The sequence below is a fragment of the Littorina saxatilis genome, linkage group LG14, assembly GCF_037325665.1.
Source record: "Littorina saxatilis isolate snail1 linkage group LG14, US_GU_Lsax_2.0, whole genome shotgun sequence".
NCBI lineage: Eukaryota > Metazoa > Mollusca > Gastropoda > Littorinimorpha > Littorinidae > Littorina > Littorina saxatilis.
In genome coordinates this window covers 45,476,722-45,499,377 of record NC_090258.1, presented here as the reverse complement: position 1 = coordinate 45,499,377, position 22,656 = coordinate 45,476,722, and the positions used below count along the sequence as shown (strand labels likewise).

Sequence of the window (22,656 nt, the reverse complement as noted above, 5' to 3'; positions counted from 1 at the left end):
GACCAGTCAAGGGAGGCAACTAACCTGCAGCATTCAATGACTGAATCAGACCAGTCAAGGGAGGCAACTAACCTGTAGCATTCAATGACTGAATCAGACCAGTCAAGGGAGGCAACTAACCTGTAGCATTCAATGACTGAATCAGACCAGTCAAGGGAGGCAACTGACCTGTAGCATTCAATGACTGAACCAGACCAGTCAAGGGAGGCAACTAACCTGTAACAGGCGCAGAGTAGGTGGCGCAGGTGTCTAAGGGGAACAACTCATGGAAGGCAGCGCACATCATGGGTGCTCCTGGCACACAGCAATTAGAGTGACCGTCCCAGATGGTAGCGTTTTGCTCTCGCGTCATTAGTACAGGTGGTTGTGCACTGAAAGGATCTGTGTCGATCATGTCGGTATCAGGACTGAAACATAACACGTCATAGGTCAGTGCTGAAACATAACACGTCATATGTCAGTGCTGAAACATAACAAGTCATAATGACATATGTCAGTGCTGAAACATAACACGTCATATGTCAGTGCTGAAACAAAACACGTCATATGTCAGTGCTGAAACAAAACCCGGCATATGTCAGTGCTGAAACATAACACGTCATATGTCAGTGCTGAAACATAACCCGGCATATGTCAGTGCTAAAACACAACACGTCATGTCAGTGCTGAATCATAACACGTCACAGGTCAGTGCTGAAACATAACACGTCATATGTCAGTGCTGAAACATAACACGTCATATGTCAGTGCTGAATCATAACACGTCATGTCAGCCAAACGGGAAGCTGTACAATAAACGGTGATGTGTTGGTCATGTCTGACACAAGGCAGCACAGGTGTTAGAGGGTGTGATGACGTAGTTACCTGTAGCAGCAGACTTGCTTCATGCCCGTGGTGACGTCATACACATTGCTGGTGGCGCACCGTGACATCTCGTTGACCTGGAACAAACCGTCACGCTTCGCTTGCTCCAGTGAGCAGGGGCAGGCAACTTGTGGCGGGCCGCGGGGCAGTGATCTCCCCTGCTTGTGACGCCAGTCAATGCATTGTGCAGCGCTGCTGTTGCCTGGGTCAGTGCTTGACGTCGCTGTCTGGTTGCGAGGCAAGTCTGAAACCACACAGACAGTAACAGTATGGCTAAACGAGGCCAGTCTGAAACCACACAGACAGTAACAGTATGTCTAAACGAGGCAAGTCTGAAACCACACAGACAGTAACAGTATGTCTGAACGAGGCCAGTCTGAAACCACACACACAGTAACAGTATGTCTGAACGAGGCAAGTCTGAAACCACACAGACAGTAAAGTATGGCTAAACGAGGCAAGTCTGAAACCACACAGACAGTAACAGTATGGCTAAACGAGGCAAGTCTGAAACCACACTCACAGTAACAGTATGTCTGAACGAGGCCAGTCTGAAACCACACACACAGTAACAGTATGTCTGAACGAGGCAAGTCTGAAACCACACAGACAGTAACAGTATGTCTGAACGAGGCCAGTCTGAAACCACACACACAGTAACAGTATGTCTGAACGAGGCAAGTCTGAAACCACACAGACAGTAAAGTATGGCTAAACGAGGCAAGTCTGAAACCACACAGACAGTAACAGTATGGCTAAACGAGGCAAGTCTGAAACCACACAGACAGTAACAGTATGTCTAAACGAGGCAAGTCTGAAACCACACAGACAGTAACAGTATGGCTAAACGAGGCAAGTCTGAAACCACACAGACAGTAACAGTATGGCTAAACGAGGCAAGTCTGAAACCACACTCACAGTAACAGTATGTCTAAACGAGGCAAGTCTGAAACCACACTCACAGTAACAGTATGTCTAAAGGAGGCAAGTCTGAAACCACACTCACAGTAACAGTATGTCTAAAGGAGGCAAGTCTGAAACCACACTCACAGTAACAGTATGTCTAAAGGAGGCAAGTCTGAAACCACACAGACAGTAACAGTATGGCTAAACGAGGCCAGTCTGAAACCACACTCACAGTAACAGTATGGCTAAACGAGGCAAGTCTGAAACCACACTCACAGTAACAGTATGTCTAAACGAGGCAAGTCTGAAACCACACTCACAGTAACAGTATGTCTAAAGGAGGCAAGTCTGAAACCACACTCACAGTAACAGTATGTCTAAAGGAGGCAAGTCTGAAACCACACAGACAGAAACAGTATGTCTAAAGGAGGCAAGTCTGAATCCACACACAGATTTACATTATTTCTATACCTGTTACAGGCATATCCAACGGCATGAACTCAATGTCAGGCAACCACTACAACAAAGATTTTACCTGTGAGGGGCATGTTACCTTTCCTGGTGGAATCAGTCAGGTGTGTCCAGGCCGTGACGTTGTTACTTAGACAGGAACCACCATAACACAGATCTTACCTGTGAGGGGCATGTTATCTTGCCTGGTGGAATCAGTCAGGTGTGTCCAGGCTGTGACGTTGTTAATGAGACAGGAACCACCATAACACAGATCTTACTTGTGAGGGGCATGAGGTCTTGCTTGGTGGAATCAGTCAGGTGTGTCCAGGCCGTGACGTGGAGCTGGTCACTGTCCGGCCACACGGTCCGCCACGCCAGGCGTGACGTCATTCTCCGGCCGTCCGTCGCCAGCATCACCTGGAACGTGGCGCCCTGCACAGCACCGCTCTGGTTACTATACCAACGAGCATTATCACAACACTAGTCTACCACAGCACCGCTCTGGTTACCATAGGAACGAGCATTATCACAACACTAGTCTACCACAAACAACAGCCATCCTGTCATAATCATGAAGGGTTTCTATAGCAATGAGAATTATTACATCACAAATGTAACAAAACACCGGCTCCAAACAGCAGTCTCCCTGTCATAATCATGCAGGTTTACCATAGTAACGCGCCACAAAGTGAGGTGATAGTCAGACAGGAACCACTACAAAGTGAAGTGATAGTCAGACAGGAACCACTACAAAATGAGGTGATAGTCAGACAGGAACCACTACACAGGGTACACGCTCCAATCAGCCACGACGAAAAGCATTCTAGGCTTAGGCGGTACCTGGTTCTTGTTTGTCGTGAGGGGACTAAAGTCGTCACATAACAAAACACCCAGTTCAGTCTCACCTGTATGTGTGTAAAGTCGTCACACACCTCAACACACAGTTCAGTCTCACCTGTATGTGTGTAAAGTCGTCACACACCACAACACCCAGTTCAGTCTCACCTGTATGTGTGTAAAGTCGTCACACACCACAACACCCAGTTCAGTCTCACCTGTATGTGTGTAAAGTCGTCACACACCACAACACCCAGTTCAGTCTCACCTGTATGTGTGTAAAGTCGTCACACACCTCAACACACAGTTCAGTCTCACCTGTATGAGTGTAAAGTCGTCACACACCACAACACACAGTTCAGTCTCACCTGTATGAGTGTAAAGTCGTCACACACCTCAACACACAGTTCAGTCTCACCTGTATGTGTGTAAAGTCGTCACACACCACAACACCCAGTTCAGTCTCACCTGTATGTGTGTAAAGTCGTCACACACCACAACACCCAGTTCAGTCTCACCTGTATGAGTGTAAAGTCGTCACACACCTCAACACCCAGTTCAGTCTCACCTGTATGAGTGTAAAGTCGTCACACACCTCAACACCCAGTTCAGTCTCACCTGTATGAGTGTAAAGTCGTCACACGCCACAACACCCAGTTCAGTCTCACCTGTATGTGTGTAAAGTCGTCACACACCTCAACACACAGTTCAGTCTCACCTGTATGAGTGTAAAGTCGTCACACACCACAACACCCAGTTCAGTCTCACCTGTATGAGTGTAAAGTCGTCACACACCTCAACACACAGTTCAGTCTCACCTGTATGTGTGTAAAGTCGTCACACACCTCAACACACAGTTCAGTCTCACCTGTATGAGTGTAAAGTCGTCACACACCACAACACCCAGTTCAGTCTCACCTGTATGTGTGTAAAGTCGTCACACACCTCAACACACAGTTCAGTCTCACCTGTATGTGTGTAAAGTCGTCACACACCACAACACCCAGTTCAGTCTCACCTGTATGTGTGTAAAGTCGTCACACACCACAACACCCAGTTCAGTCTCACCTGTATGTGTGTAAAGTCGTCACACACCTCAACACCTTTTAACACTCAAGTCCTTAATGGCTCAAAACCGTAGGACTTTTAATATTAATTTTAACCTCAACACCCAGTTCAGTCTCACCTGTATGTGTGTAAAGTCGTCACACACCACAACACCCAGTTCAGTCTCACCTGTATGTGTGTAAAGTCGTCACACACCACACCACCCAGTTCAGTCTCACCTGTATGTGTGTAAAGTCGTCACACACCACAACACCCAGCTCAGTCTCACCTGTATGAGTGTAAAGTCGTCACACACCTCAACACACAGTTCAGTCTCACCTGTATGAGTGTAAAGTCGTCACACACCACAACACACAGTTCAGTCTCACCTGTATGAGTGTAAAGTCGTCACACACCACAACACCCAGTTCAGTCTCACCTGTATGAGTGTAAAGTCGTCACACACCTCAACACCCAGTTCAGTCTCACCTGTATGAGTGTAAAGTCGTCACACACCACAACACCCAGTTCAGTCTCACCTGTATGAGTGTAAAGTCGTCACACACCTCAACACACAGTTCAGTCTCACCTGTATGAGTGTAAAGTCGTCACACACCACAACACCCAGTTCAGTCTCACCTGTATGAGTGTAAAGTCGTCACACACCTCAACACACAGTTCAGTCTCACCTGTATGAGTGTAAAGTCGTCACACACCTCAACACACAGTTCAGTCTCACCTGTATGAGTGTAAAGTCGTCACACACCACAACACCCAGTTCAGTCTCACCTGTATGAGTGTAAAGTCGTCACACACCTCAACACACAGTTCAGTCTCACCTGTATGTGTGTAAAGTCGTCACACACCACAACACACAGTTCAGTCTCACCTGTATGTGTGTAAAGTCGTCACACACCTCAACACACAGTTCAGTCTCACCTGTATGAGTGTAAAGTCGTCACACACCACAACACCCAGTTCAGTCTCATCTGTATGAGTGTAAAGTCGTCACACACCTCAACACACAGTTCAGTCTCACCTGTATGAGTGTAAAGTCGTCACACACCACAACACACAGTTCAGTCTCACCTGTATGAGTGTAAAGTCGTCACACACCACAACACCCAGTTCAGTCTCACCTGTATGTGTGTAAAGTCGTCACACACCTCAACACACAGTTCAGTCTCACCTGTATGTGTGTAAAGTCGTCACACACCACAACACCCAGTTCAGTCTCACCTGTATGTGTGTAAAGTCGTCACACACCACAACACCCAGTTCAGTCTCACCTGTATGTGTGTAAAGTCGTCACACACCACAACACCCAGTTCAGTCTCACCTGTATGTGTGTAAAGTCGTCACACACCACAACACCCAGTTCAGTCTCACCTGTATGTGTGTAAAGTCGTCACACACCTCAACACACAGTTCCGTCTCACCTGCATGTGTGTAAAGTCGTCACACACCACAACACCCAGTTCAGTCTCACCTGTATGAGTGTAAAGTCGTCACACACCACAACACCCAGTTCAGTCTCACCTGTATGTGTGTAAAGTCGTCACACACCACAACACCCAGTTCAGTCTCACCTGTATGAGTGTAAAGTCGTCACACACCACAACACCCAGTTCAGTCTCACCTGTATGTGTGTAAAGTCGTCACACACCACAACACCCAGTTCAGTCTCACCTGCATGTGTGTAAAGTCGTCACACACCACAACACCCAGTTCAGTCTCACCTGTATGTGTGTAAAGTCGTCACACACCACAACACCCAGTTCAGTCTCACCTGTATGTGTGTAAAGTCGTCACACACCACAACACCCAGTTCAGTCTCACCTGTATGTGTGTAAAGTCGTCACACACCACAACACCCAGTTCCGTCTCACCTGTATGTGTGTAAAGTCGTCACACACCACAACACCCAGTTCAGTCTCACCTGTATGAGTGTAAAGTCGTCACACACCACAACACCCAGTTCAGTCTCACCTGTATGAGTGTAAAGTCGTCACACACCACAACACCCAGTTCAGTCTCACCTGTATGTGTGTAAAGTCGTCACACACCTCAACACCCAGTTCAGTCTCACCTGTATGTGTGTAAAGTCGTCACACACCACAACACCCAGTTCAGTCTCACCTGTATGAGTGTAAAGTCGTCACACACCACAACACCCAGTTCAGTCTCACCTGTATGTGTGAAAAGTCGTCACACACCTCAACACCCAGTTCAGTCTCACCTGTATGTGTGTAAAGTCGTCACACACCTCAACACCCAGTTCAGTCTCACCTGTATGTGTGTAAAGTCGTCACACACCACAACACCCAGTTCAGTCTCACCTGTATGTGTGTAAAGTCGTCACACACCACAACACCCAGTTCAGTCTCACCTGTATGTGTGTAAAGTCGTCACACACCACAACACCCAGTTCAGTCTCACCTGTATGTGTGTAAAGTCGTCACACACCACAACACCCAGTTCAGTCTCACCTGTATGTGTGTAAAGTCGTCACACACCACAACACCCAGTTCAGTCTCACCTGTATGTGTGTAAAGTCGTCACACACCTCAACACACAGTTCAGTCTCACCTGTATGTGTGTAAAGTCGTCACACACCACAACACCCAGTTCAGTCTCACCTGTATGTGTGTAAAGTCGTCACACACCACAACACACAGTTCAGTCTCACCTGTATGTGTGTAAAGTCGTCACACACCTCAACACCCAGTTCAGTCTCACCTGTATGTGTGTAAAGTCGTCACACACCACAACACCCAGTTCAGTCTCACCTGTATGTGTGTAAAGTCGTCACACACCACAACACCCAGTTCAGTCTCACCTGTATGTGTGTAAAGTCGTCACACACCACAACACCCAGTTCAGTCTCACCTGTATGTGTGTAAAGTCGTCACACACCTCAACACACAGTTCCGTCTCACCTGCATGTGTGTAAAGTCGTCACACACCACAACACCCAGTTCAGTCTCACCTGTATGTGTGTAAAGTCGTCACACACCACAACACCCAGTTCAGTCTCACCTGTATGTGTGTAAAGTCGTCACACACCACAACACCCAGTTCAGTCTCACCTGTATGAGTGTAAAGTCGTCACACACCACAACACCCAGTTCAGTCTCACCTGTATGTGTGTAAAGTCGTCACACACCACAACACCCAGTTCAGTCTCACCTGTATGTGTGTAAAGTCGTCACACACCACAACACCCAGTTCAGTCTCACCTGTATGAGTGTAAAGTCGTCACACACCTCAACACACAGTTCAGTCTCACCTGTATGAGTGTAAAGTCGTCACACACCACAACACACAGTTCAGTCTCACCTGTATGAGTGTAAAGTCGTCACACACCACAACACTCAGTTCAGTCTCACCTGTATGTGTGTAAAGTCGTCACACACCTCAACACACAGTTCAGTCTCACCTGTATGTGTGTAAAGTCGTCACACACCACAACACACAGTTCAGTCTCACCTGTATGTGTGTAAAGTCGTCACACACCACAACACCCAGTTCAGTCTCACCTGTATGTGTGTAAAGTCGTCACACACCACAACACCCAGTTCAGTCTCACCTGTATGTGTGTAAAGTCGTCACACACCTCAACACCCAGTTCAGTCTCACCTGTATGTGTGTAAAGTCGTCACACACCACAACACCCAGTTCAGTCTCACCTGTATGTGTGTAAAGTCGTCACACACCACAACACCCAGTTCAGTCTCACCTGTATGTGTGTAAAGTCGTCACACACCACAACACCCAGTTCAGTCTCACCTGCATGTGTGTAAAGTCCTCAGCGTTGTAGGGCCGCACATCCACCCAGGTGACCACGGCAATGAAGACGGGGTGAAAGTCGTCCCCTAACGCCGCCATGTCTGTGTACCGGTCAAACTCCGCCCTCGTCTCGTTGTCGGCATACGTGTCCTCCAGGGAGAGGGTCACGTGGTACAGGCCGGATGTCGCGCTGCCCTCTGGGATGTGGATGTCGGCCCAATAGGGGGCGATGAAGGACAAGGGGGATAACTGCGGGCTGGTGACGTCAGGCATGCGGGGACTGGAGAACCTGGTGTTGAACGTTATGTAGCCGTTGATGCTCACCTGAAACCCACATCATCATCATCATCATCATCATCATCATCATCATCATCATCATCATCATCATCATCATCATCATCATCATCAATCATCAATCATCAATCATCAATCATCCTCATCCTCAATCATCAATCATCAATCATCAATCATGAATCCATCCATCCATCCATCCATCCATCCATCCATCCATCCATCCATCCATCCATCCATCCATCCATCCATCCATCCATCCATCCATCCATCCATCCATCCATCCATCCATTTTTCATCAGTCGTCGTCGTCGTCATCGTCGTCGTCATCATCATCATCATCATCATCATCATCATCATCATCATCATCATCATCATCATCATCATCATCATCATCATCATCATCATCATCATCATCATCATCATCATCATCATCATCATCATCATCATCATCAGATTTGAACGTTATGTAGCCCTTGATGCTCACCTGAAAACAACACCACTATCATTATCAGTGTTTTACATCAACACCGTCGTGTGACACCAACACATGAAAAGGTCACCACCACCACCACCGTCATCATTAGTGTTTTACATCAACACCGTAGTGTGACACCAACACCCGAAAAGGTCACCACCACCACCACCGTCATCATTAGTGTTTTACATCAACACCGTGGTGTGACACTAACACATGAAAAGATCACCACTACCGTCATCATTAGTGTTTTACATCAACACCGTGGTGTGACACTAACACATGAAAAGATCACCACTTCCGTCATCATCAGTGTTTTACATCAACACCGTGGTGTGACACCAACACATGAAAAGGTCACCACTACCGTCATCATCAGTGTTTTACATCAACACAGTGGTGTGACACCAACACATGAAAAGGTCACCACTACCGTCATCATCAGTGTTTTACATCAACACCGTCGTGTGACACCAACACATGAAAAGGTCACCACTACCGTCATCATCATTGTTTTACATCAACACCGTAGTGTGACACCAACACACGAAAAGGTCACCACTACCGCCATCATCAGTGTTTTACATCAACACCGTAGTGTGACACCAACACACGAAAAGGTCACCACTACCGTCATCATCATTGTTTTACATCAACACAGTGGTGTGACACCAACACATGAAAAGGTCACCACTACCGTCATCATCATTGTTTTACATCAACACCGTAGTGTGACACCAACACACGAAAAGGTCACCACTACCGCCATCTTCAGTATTTTACATTAACACCGTAGTGCTAACCCAACACTTGAAAAGGCCACCACTATCGTCATCATCAGTGTTTTACATCAACACCGTAGTGTGACACCAACACACGAAAAGGTCACCACCACCATCATCAGGGGTTTCCAAGTGTTGAATTCAAAAGAGAAAGTTTTGTTTTCTCAACAATTAAACAATCGATTAACTAACCATTCTTGTGTTTAAAAAAAAAATTAATTCTGAATGTTAGACCGTCAGCAGTCTATACCTGTTTTGGGATTGTAGTCGAGCAAAGTGTATGGATACGTTCATAGTAGTTGAGCACAGTCTGACAGGTAAAGTGTATAGATACGTACATAGTAGTTGAGCACAGTCTGACAGGCAAAGTGTATAGATACGTACATAGTAGTTGAGCACAGTCAGACAGACAAAGTGTATAGATACGTACATAGTAGTTGAGCACAGTCTGACAGGCAAAATGTATAGATACGTACATAGTAGTTGAGCACAGTCTGACAGGCAAAGTGTATAGATACGTACATAGTAGTTGAGCACAGTCTGACAGGCAAAGTGTACAGATACGTACATAGTAGTTGAGCACAGTCTGACAGGCAAAGTGTATAGATACGTACATAGTAGTTGAGCACAGTCAGACAGACAAAGTGTATAGATACGTACATAGTAGTTGAGCACAGTCTGACAGGCAAAGTGTACAGATACGTACATAGTAGTTGAGCACAGTCAGACAAAGTGTATAGATACGTACATAGTAGTTGAGCACAGTCTGACAGGCAAAGTGTATTGATACGTACATAGTAGTTGAGCACAGTCTGACAGGCAAAGTGTATAGATACGTACATAGTAGTTGAGCACAGTCAGACAAAGTGTATAGATACGTACATAGTAGTTGAGCACAGTCTGTATAGATACGTACATAGTAGTTGAGCACAGTCTGACAGGCAAAGTGTATAGATACGTACATAGTAGTTGAGCACAGTCTGTATAGATACGTACATAGTAGTTGAGCACAGTCTGTATAGATACGTACATAGTAGTTGAGCACAGTCTGTATAGATACGTACATAGTAGTTGAGCACAGTCAGACAGGCAAAGTGTATAGATACGTACATAGTAGTTGAGCACAGTCTGTATAGATACGTACATAGTAGTTGAGCACAGTCAGACAGACAAAGTGTATAGATACGTACATAGTAGTTGAGCACAGTCAGACAGACAAAGTGTATAGATACGTACATAGTAGTTGAGCACAGTCAGACAGACAAAGTGTATAGATACGTACATAGTAGTTGAGCACAGTCTGACAGGCAAAGTGTATAGATACGTACATAGTAGTTGAGCACAGTCAGACAGACAAAGTGTATAGATACGTACATAGTAGTTGAGCACAGTCTGACAGGCAAAGTGTATAGATACGTACATAGTAGTTGAGCACAGTCTGACAGGCAAAGTGTACAGATACGTACATAGTAGTTGAGCACAGTCAGACAAAGTGTATAGATACGTACATAGTAGTTGAGCACAGTCAGACAGACAAAGTGTATAGATACGTACATAGTAGTTGAGCACAGTCTGACAGGCAAAGTGTATAGATACGTACATAGTAGTTGAGCACAGTCTGACAGGCAAAGTGTACAGATACGTACATAGTAGTTGAGCACAGTCAGACAAAGTGTATAGATACGTACATAGTAGTTGAGCACAGTCAGACAGACAAAGTGTATAGATACGTACATAGTAGTTGAGCACAGTCTGACAGGCAAAGTGTATAGATACGTACATAGTAGTTGAGCACAGTCTGACAGGCAAAGTGTATAGATACGTACATAGTAGTTGAGCACAGTCAGACAAAGTGTATAGATACGTACATAGTAGTTGAGCACAGTCTGTATAGATACGTACATAGTAGTTGAGCACAGTCTGACAGGCAAAGTGTATAGATACGTACATAGTAGTTGAGCACAGTCTGTATAGATACGTACATAGTAGTTGAGCACAGTCTGACAGGCAAAGTGTATAGATACGTACATAGTAGTTGAGCACAGTCAGACAGACAAAGTGTATAGATGCGTACATAGTAGTTGAGCACAGTCAGACAGACAAAGTGTATAGATACGTACATAGTAGTTGAGCACAGTCTGACAGGCAAAGTGTATAACTACGTACATAGTAGTTGAGCACAGTCTGACAGACAAAGTGTATAACTACGTACATAGTAGTTGAGCACAGTCAGACAGACAAAGTGTATAACTACGTACATAGTAGTTGAGCACAGTCTGACAGGCAAAGTGTATAGATACGTACATAGTAGTTGAGCACAGTCAGACAGACAAAGTGTATAGATGCGTACATAGTAGTTGAGCACAGTCAGACAGACAAAGTGTATAGATGCGTACATAGTAGTTGAGCACAGTCAGACAGGCAAAGTGTATAGATACGTACATAGTAGTTGAGCACAGTCTGACGGGCAAAGTGTATAGATACGTACATAGTAGTTGAGCACAGTCAAACAGGCAAAGTGTATAGATACGTACATAGTAGTTGAGCACAGTATGTATAGATACGTACATAGTAGTTGAGCACAGTCTGTATAGATACGTACATAGTAGTTGAGCACAGTCTGTATAGATACGTACATAGTAGTTGAGCACAGTCTCACAGGCAAAGTGTATAGATACGTACATAGTAGTTGAGCACAGTCTGACAGCCACAGTGTATAGATACGTACATATACTAGTAGTTGAGCACAGTCTGACAGGCAAAGTGTATAACTACGTACATAGTAGTTGAGCACAGTCTGACAGGCAAAGTGTATAGATACGTACATAGTAGTTGAGCACAGTCTGACAGGCAAAGTGTAGAGATACGTACATAGTAGTTGAGCACAGTCTGTAAAGATACGTACATAGTAGTTGAGCACAGTCTGGCCGTCGAGCTGGAAGCCGTAGGGAATGGGGAAGGGTCCGAACATCTCGTCATCCCCGTGATCCCGTCTGGTGCCGCTAGTGTTGTAAGGCAGCAGTACTTGTTCTGTGGAAACAGCATCCCACACACATTACAACACTGTTACATGGTAGGTACCAACAACAAACACGCACACTTTACATGATGTGTACCAGCAACAAACACGCACACTTTACATGGTAGGGACCAACAACAAACACGCACACTTTACATGGTAGGTACCAACAACAAACACGCACACTTTACATGGTAGGTACCAACAACAAACACGCACACTTTACATGGTGTGTACCAACAACAAACACACACACTTTACATGGTAGGTACCAACAACAAACACGCACACTTTACATGGTGTGTACCAACAACAAACACACACACTTTACATGGTGTGTACCAACAACAAACACGCACACTTTACATGGTGTGTACCAACAACAAACACGCACACTTTACATGGTAGGGACCAACAACAAACACGCACACTTTACATGGTGTGTACCAACAACAAACACGCACACTTTACATGGTGTGTACCAACAACAAACACACACACTTTACATGGTGTGTACCAACAACAAACACGCACACTTTACATGGTGTGTACCAACAACAAACACGCACACTTTACATGGTAGGTACCAACAACAAACACGCACACTTTACATGGTGTGTACCAACAACAAACACGCACACTTTACATGGTGTGTACCAACAACAAACACGCACACTTTACATGGTGTGTACCAACAACAAACACACACACTTTACATGGTGTGTACCAACAACAAACACACACACTTTACATGGTAGGTACCAACAACAAACACGCACACTTTACATGGTGTGTACCAACAACAAACACACACACTTTACATGGTGTGTACCAACAACAAACACGCACACTTTACATGGTGTGTACCAACAACAAACACACACACTTTACATGGTGTGTACCAACAACAAACACGCACACTTTACATGGTAGGTACCAACAACAAACACGTACACTTTACATGGTGGGTACCAACAACAAACACGCACACTTTACATGGTAGGTACCAACAACAAACACACACACTTTACATGGTGTGTACCAACAACAAACACGCACACTTTACATGGTGTGTACCAACAACAAACACGCACACTTTACATGGTGTGTACCAACAACAAACACGCACACTTTACATGGTGTGTACCAACAACAAACACGCACACTTTACATGGTGTGTACCAACAACAAACACGCACACTTTACATGGTGTGTACCAACAACAAACACGCACACTTTACATGGTAGGGACCAACAACAAACACGCACACTTTACATGGTGTGTACCAACAACAAACACACACAATTTACATGGTGTGTACCAACAACAAACACGCACACTTTACATGGTGTGTACCAACAACAAACACGCACACTTTACATGGTAGGGACCAACAACAAACACGCACACTTTACATGGTGTGTACCAACAACAAACACGCACACTTTACATGGTAGGGACCAACAACAAACACGCACACTTTACATGGTAGGGACCAACAACAAACACGCACACTTTACATGGTGTGTACCAACAACAAACACACACACTTTACATGGTGTGTACCAACAACAAACACACACACTTTACATGGTGTGTACCAACAACAAACACACACACTTTACATGGTAGGGACCAACAACAAACACGCACACTTTACATGGTAGGTACCAACAACAAACACGCACACTTTACATGGTGTGTACCAACAACAAACACACACACTTTACATGGTAGGGACCAACAACAAACACGCACACTTTACATGGTGTGTACCAACAACAAACACACACACTTTACATGGTGTGTACCAACAACAAACACACACACTTTACATGGTGTGTACCAACAACAAACACACACACTTTACATGGTAGGGACCAACAACAAACACGCACACTTTACATGGTAGGTACCAACAACAAACACGCACACTTTACATGGTGTGTACCAACAACAAACACACACACTTTACATGGTGTGTACCAACAACAAACACGCACACTTTACATGGTGTGTACCAACAACAAACACGCACACTTTACATGGTAGGGACCAACAACAAACACGCACACTTTACATGGTGTGTACCAACAACAAACACGCACACTTTACATGGTGTGTACCAACAACAAACACGCACACTTTACATGGTAGGGACCAACAACAAACACGCACACTTTACATGGTGTGTACCAACAACAAACACGCACACTTTACATGGTGTGTACCAACAACAAACACGCACACTTTACATGGTGTGTACCAACAACAAACACGCACACTTTACATGGTAGGGACCAACAACAAACACGCACACTTTACATGGTAGGGACCAACAACAAACACGCACACTTTACATGGTAGATACCAACAACAAACACGCACACTTTACATGGTAGGTACCAACAACAAACACGCACACTTTACATGGTAGATACCAACAACAAACACGCACACTTTACATGGTAGGTACCAACAACAAACACGCACACTTTACATGGTAGGTACCAACAACAAACACGCACACTTTACATGGTAGGGACCAACAACAAACACGCACACTTTACATGGTGTGTACCAACAACAAACACGCACACTTTACATGGTGTGTACCAACAACAAACACGCACACTTTACATGGTAGATACCAACAACAAACACGCACACTTTACATGGTAGGGACCAACAACAAACACACACACTTTACATGGTGGGTACCAACAACAAACACGCACACTTTACATGGTAGATACCAACAACAAACACACACACTTTACATGGTAGGTACCAACAACAAACACGCACACTTTACATGGTGTGTACCAACAACAAACACACACACTTTACATGGTAGGTACCAACAACAAACACGCACACTTTACATGGTGTGTACCAACAACAAACACACACACTTTACATGGTAGGTACCAACAACAAACACACACACTTTACATGGTGGGTACCAACAACAAACACGCACACTTTACATGGTAGATACCAACAACAAACACGCACACTTTACATGGTAGGGACCAACAACAAACACGCACACTTTACATGGTAGGGACCAACAACAAACACACACACTTTACATGGTAGGTACCAACAACAAACACGCACACTTTACATGGTAGGTACCAACAACAAACACGCACACTTTACATGGTGTGTACCAACAACAAACACGCACACTTTACATGGTGTGTACCAACAACAAACACGCACACTTTACATGGTAGGGACCAACAACAAACACACACACTTTACATGGTGTGTACCAACAACAAACACGCACACTTTACATGGTAGGGACCAACAACAAACACACACACTTTACATGGTAGGGACCAACAACAAACACGCACACTTTACATGGTGTGTACCAACAACAAACACGCACACTTTACATGGTGTGTACCAACAACAAACACACACACTTTACATGGTAGGGACCAACAACAAACACGCACACTTTACATGGTGTGTACCAACAACAAACACGCACACTTTACATGGTAGGGACCAACAACAAACACGCACACTTTACATGGTGTGTACCAACAACAAACACGCACACTTTACATGGTGTGTACCAACAACAAACACGCACACTTTACATGGTGTGTACCAACAACAAACACGCACACTTTACATGGTGTGTACCAACAACAAACACGCACACTTTACATGGTAGGGACCAACAACAAACACGCACACTTTACATGGTGTGTACCAACAACAAACACGCACACTTTACATGGTGTGTACCAACAACAAACACACACACTTTACATGGTGTGTACCAACAACAAACACGCACACTTTACATGGTGTGTACCAACAACAAACACGCACACTTTACATGGTAGGGACCAACAACAAACACGCACACTTTACATGGTGTGTACCAACAACAAACACGCACACTTTACATGGTGTGTACCAACAACAAACACACACACTTTACATGGTAGGGACCAACAACAAACACGCACACTTTACATGGTAGGGACCAACAACAAACACGCACACTTTACATGGTAGGGACCAACAACAAACACGCACACTTTACATGGTAGGTACCAACAACAAACACGCACACTTTACATGGTGTGTACCAACAACAAACACGCACACTTTACATGGTGTGTACCAACAACAAACACACACACTTTACATGGTGTGTACCAACAACAAACACACACACTTTACATGGTAGGTACCAACAACAAACACGCACACTTTACATGGTGTGTACCAACAACAAACACACACACTTTACATGGTAGGGACCAACAACAAACACACACACTTTACATGGTAGGTACCAACAACAAACACGCACACTTTACATGGTGTGTACCAACAACAAACACGCACACTTTACATGGTAGGTACCAACAACAAACACACACACTTTACATGGTAGGTACCAAAAACAAACACGCACACTTTACATGGTAGGGACCAACAACAAACACGCACACTTTACATGGTGTGTACCAACAACAAACACGCACACTTTACATGGTAGGTACCAACAACAAACACGCACACTTTACATGGTAGGGACCAACAACAAACACGCACACTTTACATGGTAGGGACCAACAACAAACACGCACACTTTACATGGTGTGTACCAACAACAAACACGCACACTTTACATGGTGTGTACCAACAACAAACACACACACTTTACATGGTAGGGACCAACAACAAACACGCACACTTTACATGGTAGGTACCAACAACAAACACGCACACTTTACATGGTAGGTACCAACAACAAACACGCACACTTTACATGGTGTGTACCAACAACAAACACACACACTTTACATGGTAGGGACCAACAACAAACACACACACTTTACATGGTAGGTACCAACAACAAACACGCACACTTTACATGGTGTGTACCAACAACAAACACGCACACTTTACATGGTAGGTACCAACAACAAACACACACACTTTACATGGTAGGTACCAAAAACAAACACGCACACTTTACATGGTAGGGACCAACAACAAACACGCACACTTTACATGGTGTGTACCAACAACAAACACGCACACTTTACATGGTAGGGACCAACAACAAACACGCACACTTTACATGGTAGGGACCAACAACAAACACGCACACTTTACATGGTAGGTACCAACAACAAACACGCACACTTTACATGGTGTGTACCAACAACAAACACGCACACTTTACATGGTGTGTACCAACAACAAACACGCACACTTTACATGGTGTGTACCAACAACAAACACGCACACTTTACATGGTGTGTACCAACAACAAACACACACACTTTACATGGTAGGTACCAACAACAAACACGCACACTTTACATGGTGTGTACCAACAACAAACACACACACTTTACATGGTGTGTACCAACAACAAACACGCACACTTTACATGGTGTGTACCAACAACAAACACACACACTTTACATGGTGTGTACCAACAACAAACACGCACACTTTACATGGTAGGTACCAACAACAAACACGCACACTTTACATGGTGGGTACCAACAACAAACACGCACACTTTACATGGTAGGTACCAACAACAAACACACACACTTTACATGGTGTGTACCAACAACAAACACGCACACTTTACATGGTGTGTACCAACAACAAACACGCACACTTTACATGGTGTGTACCAACAACAAACACGCACACTTTACATGGTGTGTACCAACAACAAACACGCACACTTTACATGGTGTGTACCAACAACAAACACGCACACTTTACATGGTGTGTACCAACAACAAACACGCACACTTTACATGGTGTGTACCAACAACAAACACGCACACTTTACATGGTAGGGACCAACAACAAACACGCACACTTTACATGGTGTGTACCAACAACAAACACGCACACTTTACATGGTGTGTACCAACAACAAACACGCACACTTTACATGGTGTGTACCAACAACAAACACGCACACTTTACATGGTAGGGACCAACAACAAACACGCACACTTTACATGGTGTGTACCAACAACAAACACGCACACTTTACATGGTAGGGACCAACAACAAACACGCACACTTTACATGGTAGGGACCAACAACAAACACGCACACTTTACATGGTGTGTACCAACAACAAACACACACACTTTACATGGTGTGTACCAACAACAAACACACACACTTTACATGGTGTGTACCAACAACAAACACACACACTTTACATGGTAGGGACCAACAACAAACACGCACACTTTACATGGTAGGTACCAACAACAAACACGCACACTTTACATGGTGTGTACCAACAACAAACACACACACTTTACATGGTAGGGACCAACAACAAACACGCACACTTTACATGGTGTGTACCAACAACAAACACACACACTTTACATGGTGTGTACCAACAACAAACACACACACTTTACATGGTGTGTACCAACAACAAACACACACACTTTACATGGTAGGGACCAACAACAAACACGCACACTTTACATGGTAGGTACCAACAACAAACACGCACACTTTACATGGTGTGTACCAACAACAAACACACACACTTTACATGGTGTGTACCAACAACAAACACGCACACTTTACATGGTGTGTACCAACAACAAACACGCACACTTTACATGGTAGGGACCAACAACAAACACGCACACTTTACATGGTAGGGACCAACAACAAACACGCACACTTTACATGGTGTGTACCAACAACAAACACGCACACTTTACATGGTGTGTACCAACAACAAACACGCACACTTTACATGGTAGGGACCAACAACAAACACGCACACTTTACATGGTGTGTACCAACAACAAACACGCACACTTTACATGGTGTGTACCAACAACAAACACGCACACTTTACATGGTGTGTACCAACAACAAACACGCACACTTTACATGGTAGGGACCAACAACAAACACGCACACTTTACATGGTAGGGACCAACAACAAACACGCACACTTTACATGGTAGATACCAACAACAAACACGCACACTTTACATGGTAGGTACCAACAACAAACACGCACACTTTACATGGTAGATACCAACAACAAACACGCACACTTTACATGGTAGGTACCAACAACAAACACGCACACTTTACATGGTAGGTACCAACAACAAACACGCACACTTTACATGGTAGGGACCAACAACAAACACGCACACTTTACATGGTGTGTACCAACAACAAACACACACACTTTACATGGTGTGTACCAACAACAAACACGCACACTTTACATGGTAGATACCAACAACAAACACGCACACTTTACATGGTAGGGACCAACAACAAACACACACACTTTACATGGTGGGTACCAACAACAAACACGCACACTTTACATGGTAGATACCAACAACAAACACACACACTTTACATGGTAGGTACCAACAACAAACACGCACACTTTACATGGTGTGTACCAACAACAAACACACACACTTTACATGGTAGGTACCAACAACAAACACACACACTTTACATGGTAGGTACCAACAACAAACACGCACACTTTACATGGTGTGTACCAACAACAAACACACACACTTTACATGGTAGGTACCAACAACAAACACACACACTTTACATGGTGGGTACCAACAACAAACACGCACACTTTACATGGTAGATACCAACAACAAACACGCACACTTTACATGGTAGGGACCAACAACAAACACGCACACTTTACATGGTAGGGACCAACAACAAACACACACACTTTACATGGTAGGTACCAACAACAAACACGCACACTTTACATGGTGTGTACCAACAACAAACACGCACACTTTACATGGTGTGTACCAACAACAAACACGCACACTTTACATGGTAGGGACCAACAACAAACACGCACACTTTACATGGTAGGGACCAACAACAAACACACACACTTTACATGGTGGGTACCAACAACAAACACGCACACTTTACATGGTAGATACCAACAACAAACACGCACACTTTACATGGTGTGTACCAACAACAAACACGCACACTTTACATGGTAGGGACCAACAACAAACACGCACACTTTACATGGTGTGTACCAACAACAAACACGCACACTTTACATGGTGTGTACCAACAACAAACACGCACACTTTACATGGTAGGGACCAACAACAAACACGCACACTTTACATGGTAGGTACCAACAACAAACACACACACTTTACATGGTGTGTACCAACAACAAACACGCACACTTTACATGGTGTGTACCAACAACAAACACACACACTTTACATGGTAGGGACCAACAACAAACACGCACACTTTACATGGTGTGTACCAACAACAAACACGCACACTTTACATGGTGTGTACCAACAACAAACACACACACTTTACATGGTAGGGACCAACAACAAACACGCACACTTTACATGGTAGGTACCAACAACAAACACGCACACTTTACATGGTAGGGACCAACAACAAACACGCACACTTTACATGGTAGGGACCAACAACAAACACGCACACTTTACATGGTGTGTACCAACAACAAACACACACACTTTACATGGTAGGGACCAACAACAAACACGCACACTTTACATGGTAGGGACCAACAACAAACACGCACACTTTACATGGTGTGTACCAACAACAAACACGCACACTTTACATGGTGTGTACCAACAACAAACACGCACACTTTACATGGTAGGGACCAACAACAAACACGCACACTTTACATGGTAGGGACCAACAACAAACACGCACACTTTACATGGTGTGTACCAACAACAAACACGCACACTTTACATGGTAGGGACCAACAACAAACACGCACACTTTACATGGTAGGGACCAACAACAAACACGCACACTTTACATGGTAGGGACCAACAACAAACACGCACACTTTACATGGTGTGTACCAACAACAAACACGCACACTTTACATGGTAGGGACCAACAACAAACACGCACACTTTACATGGTAGGGACCAACAACAAACACGCACACTTTACATGGTGTGTACCAACAACAAACACGCACACTTTACATGGTGTGTACCAACAACAAACACACACACTTTACATGGTAGGGACCAACAACAAACACGCACACTTTACATGGTGTGTACCAACAACAAACACGCACACTTTACATGGTAGGGACCAACAACAAACACGCACACTTTACATGGTAGGGACCAACAACAAACACGCACACTTTACATGGTAGGTACCAACAACAAACACGCACACTTTACATGGTGTGTACCAACAACAAACACGCACACTTTACATGGTGGGTACCAACAACAAACACGCACACTTTACATGGTGTGTACCAACAACAAACACGCACACTTTACATGGTGTGTACCAACAACAAACACACACACTTTACATGGTAGGGACCAACAACAAACACGCACACTTTACATGGTGTGTACCAACAACAAACACGCACACTTTACATGGTGTGTACCAACAACAAACACGCACACTTTACATGGTAGGTCCCAACAACAAACACGCACACTTTACATGGTGTGTACCAACAACAAACACGCACACTTTACATGGTGTGTACCAACAACAAACACGCACACTTTACATGGTAGGGACCAACAACAAACACGCACACTTTACATGGTAGGGACCAACAACAAACACGCACACTTTACATGGTAGATACCAACAACAAACACGCACACTTTACATGGTAGGTACCAACAACAAACACGCACACTTTACATGGTAGATACCAACAACAAACACGCACACTTTACATGGTAGGTACCAACAACAAACACGCACACTTTACATGGTAGGTACCAACAACAAACACGCACACTTTACATGGTAGGTACCAACAACAAACACGCACACTTTACATGGTAGGTACCAACAACAAACACGCACACTTTACATGGTGTGTACCAACAACAAACACGCACACTTTACATGGTGTGTACCAACAACAAACACACACACTTTACATGGTAGGGACCAACAACAAACACGCACACTTTACATGGTGTGTACCAACAACAAACACGCACACTTTACATGGTGTGTACCAACAACAAACACGCACACTTTACATGGTGTGTACCAACAACAAACACGCACACTTTACATGGTGTGTACCAACAACAAACAC

The 22,656-nt window shown here is 44.4% G+C and overlaps 1 protein-coding gene across 1 annotated transcript in view; it reads right to left on the bottom strand.

Annotated features, from left to right (window-relative positions):
• LOC138947875 (mucin-4-like) overlaps nt 1-22,656 on the bottom strand; it is a gene marked incomplete in the record, with an annotated part of 178,564 nt that overhangs the window by 113,900 nt on the left and 42,008 nt on the right. The window contains 5 exon segments of the mRNA XM_070319444.1: nt 217-407; nt 865-1,108; nt 2,502-2,655; nt 7,897-8,220; nt 12,353-12,477. Coding sequence (XP_070175545.1) covers nt 217-407; nt 865-1,108; nt 2,502-2,655; nt 7,897-8,220; nt 12,353-12,477 — 1,038 coding nt within the window.